At 45.9% G+C, this 9388-nt stretch overlaps 1 protein-coding gene across 1 annotated transcript in view; it reads right to left on the reverse strand.

Annotated features, from left to right (window-relative positions):
* Nucleotides 1–8699, reverse strand: part of PRKG2 (protein kinase cGMP-dependent 2) — a 31256-nt gene extending 22557 nt beyond the window's left edge. Inside the window, exons 1-3 of the mRNA XM_054392165.1 lie at nucleotides 8188–8699; nucleotides 4968–5134; nucleotides 4179–4292 (exon numbers count right to left, since the gene is read on the reverse strand). Coding sequence (XP_054248140.1) covers nucleotides 4179–4292; nucleotides 4968–5134; nucleotides 8188–8699 — 793 coding nt within the window. The remainder of the gene's footprint in view (nucleotides 1–4178; nucleotides 4293–4967; nucleotides 5135–8187) is intronic.
* Between the last annotated feature and the right edge of the window lie 689 nt (nucleotides 8700–9388).

Consider the following 9388-nt stretch of genomic DNA (forward strand, 5'->3'; position numbering starts at 1 on the left):
CCACTTAGAATATTGCATCCAGTGCTGGGCTCCCCAGTTCAAGAGGGACAGGGATCTGCTGGAGAGAGCCCAAGGGAGGGCTGCAAGGATGCTGAAGGGATTGGAGCACTGCCTGGTGAGGAGAGGCTGAGAGCCCTGGGGCTGGTTAGTGTGGAGAGGAGAAGCCTGAGAGGGATCTGCTCAATGTCTATTGATATCTGAGGGCTGGGGGTCAAGAGGGAAGGGACAGGGACAGCCTCTGCTCACTTGTGCCCTGTGATAGGACAAGGGGCAAGGGATGGAAACTACAGCAGGAGGTTCCACCTTAACATGAAGAAGAACTTCTTCTCTGTAAGGGTCACAGAGCCCTGGAGCAGGCTGCCCAGAGAGGTTGTGGAGTCTCCTTCTCTGGAGCCTTTGCAGCCCTGTCTGGATGTGTTCCTGTGTGACCTGTGCTGCATTCTCTGGTCCTGCTCTGGCAGGGGCTTGGACTGGAAGATCTCCAGAGGACCCTTCCAACCCCTAACATCCTGGGAGCCTGTGATTTAATTCTGTGATTTCCATAGAGTTTTTCTCCAATGTAGGCATTTTGTAAGGCAATAAAAGATAATCCAAACACGAATTATTCTCTTTTAAAAGCTATTCACTATGTTAACACAATAAGCACACATATAATCCTGCAGCAAGGATGTAAACCACCAAGAGGTCTCTGTGCAATGAGTGCACACTGCAATATGAGGTGATTCTATTGAATTGAATCTCTTTTTTTAAAAGATGCTACACCATATCCAGTGGCTTTCTTTCTGTCATAGGAAAGGAAAAAAAATGTCTTCTCTGGTAGAAAGAAAAGCTACAGGACAAATAAAATAGAGCCATGTATTTCCTCAGCTCATGATGAACCATTTTTACAGGAAAGAAAATGGCCAGGTTTAAAAGACGCCCAGTTATTTCTCTTTGTACTCAACCTCCCTATACACATACACTCTTTAACTGTCAGATATCAAAAGAGCTCCAAAAATATTTTTATATACCTGGCAGGGAGAACAAAGGCAATGTTTTGCTTTGGTTTTCCTCTTAGTTTAATTGGCATGGATAAAAGATGTCCAGTAGCCATGCTATTAGGAATGCATTTCACAGTATCACAGAATTGTCAGGGTTGGAAGGGACCTCAAGGATCATCTAGCTCCAACCCTCCATAGGCAGGGACACCTCACACTAGATCAGGAGCACCTTAACTCAATCAAGCAATTCTATAGCCATGAAACAAAACCTCAAAGCTGAGATAGAGAAATTCAGAAACACAGGAGGAAATCTTCTTCTCAGTTTCCAATCCAGCTGCTGCCAGGTAGCAGGAGCCACTGAAATGCTGCCTGGCTGAAGTCCTTCCCTTGTCAGGTTTCAAAGGCAGCAAATAAATTCCCTGGTGAGACCATACCTGGAATCCTGTGACCAGTTTGGGGCTCCCCAGTTCAAGAGACCTGCTGGAGAGAATTCAAGGGAGAGCCACGAGGAGGATTTGAGGACTTGAGCATCTCCTCTGTGAAGAGAGACTGAGAGCCCTGGGGCTGTTTAGTCTGGAGAGGAGAAGGCTGAGGGGGATCTGATCAATGTCTATCAATAGCTGAGGGGTGGGGGGCAAGGGGAGGGGGCCAGGCTCTGCTGGGTGGTTCCCAGTGATAAGCCAAGGAACAATGGCTTCAAACTTGACCATAGAAGATTTCAGCTCAACATGAGGAGAAACTTCTTTCCAGTGAGGGTGACAGAGCCCTGGAGCAGGCTGCCCAGGGGGGTTGTGGAGTCTCCTTCTCTGGAGCCTTTCCAACCCCCCCAGATGCATTCCTGTGCAGACTCCCCTGGGTGATCCTGCTCTGGCAGGGGGGTTGGACCTGATGATCTCTGGAGGTCCCTTCCAACCTCTAATGTAGTGTGAGACTGTGAAATGTTGTCTCCAGGCCCAGCATCGATTATGAGTCATGCTGAGTTCTGCTGTTGTGCACCCCTCCTCCACTACAAGAAACACAGGGAAGCTACTGGGCAGGGCTGGGTTTCTGCAGTGATTTTAAGCCTTCAAACACCCTTTCTTGGCCATAATTGGACACTTCTTGTCCTATCTCATAACCAATTAATCTCAACAAAGGTCTGAAGCAGCATGGCATTTTACTATGCAGAACCACTACTTTGAAATGCTAATACTATACAGCAAGAAAAAAGTAGGAAACATATTGAAGCAGAACAGCCTGAGAGTAAGAAAAATAATTACATTATTGATGCAGTTCTGTTTATCAGGCAGCACCAAAAACAGATTACATATAATAACTTCCATCTGCACAGCCAGCAATGATTAAGTGCTTAAACTGGGTGCAGGAAAAAAGACCAGAAGCTTTTAAAGTGAACAACTGGCTTTACTCCTTTTTAAGTCAATGTGAATTCTTCATACTTAGTGGTGGTTACACAGTCCTCAAGATTTAGACTAGAATAGAAATTTGTCTTCAGACTCAGGCAATATTTATGGAGTGGTGGAGAGTGGAAAAATTATGAATTTAATCCTCTTTGGTCACTTTACTGGTCTGCCAGGTTAGAAAAGGAATGAAGTCATGGATTAACCACAGAATGTTAGGGGTTGGAAGAGACCTCAAAAGCTCATCCAGTCCAACTCCCCTGCCAGAGCAGGAGCACCTAGAGCAGATCACACAGGAGCACATCCAGGTGGGATTTGAGTATCTCCAGAGAGGGAGACTCCACAACTGCCATGGTAGCCTGTTCCAGTGTTCTGTCACCCTCACAGGGAAAAAATTTCTTCCTCCTGTTTCCATGGAACTTCCTATGGCTCAGCTTCCACCACTGCCCCTTGTGCTGGCATTGGGCATCACCCAGCAGAGCCTGGCTCCAGCTTCTGGGCACTCACCCTGCACATCTTTATCAACAGCAGTGAGGTCACCCTCAGGCTCCTCTTCTCCAAGCTAGAGAGCTCTCAGCTCCCTCAGGCTCTCCTCATAAGGAAGATGTTCCACTCCCTTCATCATCTTTGTGGCTCTGTGCTGGACTCTCTCAAGCAGTTCCCTGAGGTCCTTCTGAAACTGAGGGGTCCAGAACTGGACACAATATTCCAGATGTGGCCTCAGCAGGGTAGAGCAGAGGGGGAGAAGAACCTCCCTTGACCTACTAACCACAGCCTTTCTAATCCACCCCAGGATGCCCTTGGCCTTCTTGGCCACAGGAGCACATTGCTCATCCTTCCACAGGAAGAGAGGTATTTGCATCAGAGCAAACACCAACTCCATCCTGGTCAGCTTGTAAACACAAATGAAGAGCCAGCACTTGCCTCAGAGAAGCAGCACATCTCACCTACAAGTTTCATCTTTCCCACTACTACCTTTGAGATCCAATTCAAATCTGGTGAGTGCCAACTGCACATGCCAGGTGCAAATGGATCTTGGCAAGACTCAGTAACTTACCAATACCAGAACCCAAAGAAATACAAAAGTCATTAATTTCTATGTGTTCTCTCTTGAATTAGGCTTTATCTGCTCTATGAACAATGCCAGGGATTTAATAAAATAAGATCCAAACACCATCAGTGCTACTAGAGCATTCAACAGGTTGCCCAGGGAGGTGGTGGAAGCCTCGTCCCTGGAGGTTTTGAAGGCCAGGCTGGATGTGGCTCTGAGCAACCTGATCTAGTGTGAAGTGTCCCTGCCCATGGCAGGGGGGTTGGAACTGGATGATCCTTGAGGTCCTTTCCAACCCTGACAATTCTGTGATTCTATGATTAAAAGGTAATTCTTCCCCAGTTTGGTACAGCCCTGGCTAACCAGCATACTTTGAAGATGCCTAATTGTTTATCAAAGGTCATAGCAGAGATGGAATTCCATTAATGGTGTAGCATTGGTAGAGTTGCCCAAAGAAGTGGTTGAGGCCAGATCCTTGGAGATACTCAAGGTAGGGCCCAACAGGGCTCTGGGTGACCAGATCTAGTTGAGGGGCTTGGACTAGATGACCCTTAGAGGTCCTTTCCAACTTGGGTGATTCTATGATTCCCAAGCAGAAAAGACTCAGGGAAGGAAATGTGCTTACTACAGACAATCAGAACAAGCAGACTTCCACTAAATAAAGCTTTAAAGAAAATCTGGATCTAAGATGCACCTCACAAACATATACAGCTTCATTTTTAGCAATGCTCAATAACAAACCTCAGGTACCTTTTACAGAAGCTGTCCTTGTGCAGTTGTATAAAATGGCTAATTCCCCAAATGCTGTCCACACAGGTATTGAGGAGAGGAGCTTGTTCTGCTGAAAGACTTCCAGATTGCCCTCTGCCAAAAGTCATCAGGATAAGAGGCATTAATACTGAGCTCAACTGCACAGAGGGAAGGGAAAAGAAATCAATATCATACATATATAACACATATAAGACCTTATTGTGGCCTTCCAATATCTCAAGGGTACTGCTTGGAGTTTATTTTGTTGTTTCCCTGTTGTGGTTTGGGTTTTTTGTTTCTCCGTTTGGTATTTTTTTTCCCCAGAAAAAGCAAGCAGATGGTTTTGGTTGGTTTTTTTTTTTTTTTTTTAAACCCTCTAAGCTTTGAGAACAATCAACTCCAATCTCTCACATTCCCAAGCAGGGAAACTGTTATAATCTCTCATGAGTGTTGAAAAGCAAGTTCATTTCGAAGTGACTTCACCATGGAGTGGTTTTCTGTGTTTTAAACTCTACCTGCTCTTCCTTTGGAGAAGAAAGGGTTGGCAGTATTTACAACAGAAAAGTCTTGCTGGCCTCTAGGCTTTCAGAAATGAAAGAGCATCAAATCAAGGCTGGAGTTTCTAAGGTGGTTTTTGTTGCTTTCACTTTGATGAAAGTCACAGGGAATACTTGCATAGCTCAAGCAGAGCCAGCACAAACATCATCATTGTGGTTTCCTGCAAGGATTTCTGCATTACTTTCCTGCTTCTTGCACCTGTTTCTTGTTAGGTGAGTAAACAATACTTACCTTTGAGCACAAAAATGTGGTTGCCTGGCTCTCCCTGTCTGATGACAAAGCTCCCTTGCTGGAAAGTCCTTTCATACATGCACTCCACCATGTCTCGGATCTGGTGAGGCTCCAGTCTCTTCAAGAACTGATTTTTATTCAGGGCATCTGTGATAAGCTTCTTCTCACTGGTTTTAAATTAAAAAAAACCCAAACAAACAAGAAAACAACCCAAATCCAAACAAACCCAAAGCTTTAAAAATGCAGCCTGGCTGGGGTGTAATATTCACAAGGTATTCATTCTTCTGGAGATGTTTCCTCATTTAAAACTCACATGACCAGTACCACTGACAAATGTGACCATCTCTGCAGATGACACCAAGCTAGGTGGCTGTATAGATCTGCTAGAGGGTAGGGAAGCTTTAAAACAAGATCTGGAAAGGTGAGACCCATGGGTTAAGGAGGTGATCATCCCCCTGTGCTCAGCAGGGGGGAGGCTGCAGCTTGAGTGCTGTGTTCAGTTCCGGGCCCCTCACTCCAGGAAGGATAATTGAGGGGCTGGAGAGTGTCCAGAGAAGGGAAGTGAGGCTGGAGAAGGGCCTGGAACACCTGGGCAATGAGGAGGGGCTGAGGGAGCTGGGGGTGTACAGGCTGGAGAAAAGGAGGCTGAGGGAGACCTCATTGCTGTCTACAACTCTCTGAAAGGAGGTTGGGGTGAGGAGGGGGCAGCCTCTGCTCCTTGGTGACAAGTGACAGGGCTGGAGGAAATGGTTCCAAGCTGCCCCAGGGGACGTTCAGGCTGCATGCTAGGAAATATTTTTTCACAGAGAGGGTTCTCAAACGTTGGAATGGTCTGCCCAGGGCAGTGGTGAAGTCACCATCCCTGGGGGTGTTCAAGCAGTAGTGTAGCCAGCAGGTTGAGGGAGGTGTTTCTCCCCCTCTGCTCTGGTGAGACCCCACCTGGAGTTCTGCGTCCAGTTTTAGAGCCCCAACCACCTCCCTGGGCAACCTGTTACAATGTTCCACCACCCTCATAGTAAAGAACTACATCCTGATATCTGATCTAAATCTGCTCTTCTCTAGTTTGAAGCCATTGCCCTTGGTCCTGTCCCTGCAGGCCTTTGCAAACAGTCTCTCCCCATCCTTCCTGTAGGCTCCCTTCAGGTACTGGAAGGCTGTTATTAGGTCACCCCCGTGGGTTCTGATTGATTTCTGTATATTATGGGCTAAGCAGTGCCTTGAAACCCTGCCAGAAATGAAGGTAATTAACCAACTGCTGCATTTTTATGCAGTTTTTATGGCTCTACTAGGTAGCTCTCCTTTACTGCTGAAATGAAAAGACAGTTCTGCATTTAAGTCCTCATATTCCTAATGTGCACAGAGAATGAAGCTACATATGAAAATAAACACCCTAACAGCTTTCTGAGGTGTTTGCAGCCCACTCTTGCTTGTGTTCACCAAAACAATCCACAGCTCTCATCAAAACATTCTGTGGGGAAATCTCCTGAGGAAAATCCAGTTAAGGCAAGTAAGCAGATTTACAATGGTAGTAGTAGCCATATAATGACTGAAAATAAGTAAAGGTAATGAGATGAGGCAAAAAAAATTAAATCATGTAGCTATGGTGAGGCCTGTGTTTAGAAAGAGAGATCAAGGCTTAACTCTGCTGCTTTCAGCAGGAGCTATTAGAATAGGAGCTCTAACTTTGTGGGGTTTTTGTTAAGAACCACCTTGCTTATTTAATTCACCCTGGCCTGCATCATGCATAAAATAGTGCAATAAAATACAGTAATAGCTGATAAACTGGTGCTTAAAATGGGCAGCAAGGCTTCCAGAGCTATGGGACTGGAGATCATGATGCTTTCAGAGAGTGCATCTGGCCACAAGTGAAAGAAACAGGAGTAGCATAACCATGGCTCAGGCTCTTGAATCAGTTGCTTGTTCCATGGGCAGCCAGCACAGTGTCTAAGGGTTTTTCTCTCTGTTCTCTTCAGCCCCTCCTATACCTGCCTCACTTATAAGAACTGGTGCTAGAAAAAACTAGATACCCTGAAAGGACAGAAGATGTGGAGTCCCCTTCTCTGGAGACATTCAAAACCCACCCAGATGTGTTCCTGTGTGACCTGCTCTAGGTGATCCCGCTCTGGCAGGGGGATTGAACTGGATGGGCTTTTGAAGTCCTTTCCAGCCCCTGATGTTCTCTGATTCTGTGACATTTAATTCTCTGCTTATGCCAGTCACTGCACTGATGAATAATACTAAAAGCCTAAAAAATACCTTTTTAGCCTTTTTAGCACAGCTCCACACAACTCTTCTGGTGTTGTACGGCCTGGTCCTACTGCTAGTAGGACTTTTCTTCAGTCTAGGGCCAGCCTTAGTATATTATTATAGTAGTGATAGGACTGAAGAGAATGGAGCAAAACTGGAAGTGGAGAGATTCAGATTGGATGTTAGGAAGAAATTCTTCCCCAGGAGGGTGGTGAGACACTGGAACAGGTTGCACAGAGAGGTGGTGGAAGCCTCATCCCTGGAGGTTTTTGCAGCCAGGCTGGATGTGGCTGTGAGCAACCTGCTGTGGTGTGAGGTGTCCCTGCCCATGGCAGGGGGGTTGGGACTGGCTGAGCCTTGAGGTCCCTTCCAACCCTGACAATTCTATGGTTCTCTATACCATGTTAAAACTCTAAAATCTTCAGCCTTGAGTTATATTTTCAGACGCTCAAACTCCTTTTAAGGAAAAACTAATCTTTTTTTGTAAACTGAGATAGATTTATCCTACCAGCTTGAAAAAAACATCCACTCATATGGGATAGACTGAGAACCACAGAAAGCTTCTATTAAAGTCATTCATGCTGAGACAATCCAAACAAAAGTATGGCACTCAAAACTCTGCTAAATCAATAGCATTGAATTGTGCCATTTGTACCTTTTACAAATGCAGGTGGGGACTCAATGCAGACTAAGCAGGTCCTGCTTAGCTTGCAGTAAAGATAAATCCCAAAGAGACTGCAAGAGTCTCCTCTCAACTGAAATATGGAGACTACTCAGCTGAAGTCTGTGGGACAAAGATGATGCTTAGATAAAGCTAAACACAAACTCAACTAGCATCTAGCTACCACAGGGATAAAGCCTATCCTAAAAATATCTTTTTTTATCCTTTAATCTTGATTTATCATGAGGAGAGCATCTCATTGTGATAAAAGCAATACCCCTATAAGCATAGGACCCCTCCAAATGAGCTTACCTGGAATCCTTTCGGACTCTTGCCTTCTCAAAGGAAAATGCAGCTTGCCTGTTCCCATCATACAGCTGTGTTGTGGGCTCTGCAGAAACCCCTTCTTTGGCTCCTCTCCTCCTGTCAGCAGAGACCTGAAGCCTTGAAGCCACTTTAGATGGAGAAGGCTGAAGAGGATGCTCTCCTTGAGTGCTAACAACATCCTGCAGCTTGTTCAGCTGTATGCACTTGCTCTGAAGTTCCTTGGTGAGCTCTGCTATGACCTTAGTCTGCACTGCCAGCTGTTTCTGAAGCTCAGCAACACAACTTTGAGTCTCTTGCAACTCTTCATCTTTTCTCTTCAGCTCCTTTTCCAGCTCAAGCACCCTGCTGCAAAGAACATCAGCTTGCCCACTGACCATGTTGATGCCCAGATCTTGGTACTTCAAGAACTTACGGCTGCCAGCACAGCCAATAGAGAGGTTTGCTATGTGTCTGTCTGGCCGCCTCAGGTGCTTGGGTTTCACTGAGCCATTCCCCATCTTGTCCAGAGACCTAAGGGAGGAAATAAATTTGCAACAAGAAGAAGAATTAAAAGAAAGAAATCAGAGAATCCTAGAACAGTCTGGGTCTGAAGGGACCTCCAAAAGTCATTCAGTCCAACCCCCTCTGCAGTCAGCAGAGGCGTCCTCAACTAGATCAGGTTGCCCACAGCTCTGTCTAGCCTCACCTTGAATATCTCCAGGGAAATCATGGAATGGTAAGCAATGAATTTAGTATCTAATGGACAGACGAATTTGAGATATACAACTATGGTAATCCTTGTCAATTGTTTTCATCTCTTCCAGTCCTGAAGGTGACAGGAGAAAAAGGCAAAGAGAAGAGTTAGGTAGGTTAATGGATAGATAGCAAAAGATCTGATGGTCAGCACTTTTTTGTGAGACCAAGGTCCTGCATCTGGGTTGGGGCAATCCCAAGCACAAATAGAGGCTGGGGAGGGACTGGCTTTAGAGCAGCCCTGAAGAAAAGGCCTTGGGGATGCTGGTGGATGAGAAGCTCAACGTGAGCCACCACTGTGCACTTGTAGCCCAGAAAGCCAACCACATTCTGGGCTGCATCAAAAGAAGTATGGTCAAGGGAGGTGATTCTCCTCCTGTACTCCACTCTGCTGAGACCCCACCTGGAGCACTGTGTCCAGTTCTGGAGCCTCTATTACAGGAAGGATCTGGAG

Source organism: Indicator indicator, chromosome 25 (genome assembly GCF_027791375.1).
Source record: "Indicator indicator isolate 239-I01 chromosome 25, UM_Iind_1.1, whole genome shotgun sequence".
Lineage (NCBI taxonomy): Eukaryota > Metazoa > Chordata > Aves > Piciformes > Indicatoridae > Indicator > Indicator indicator.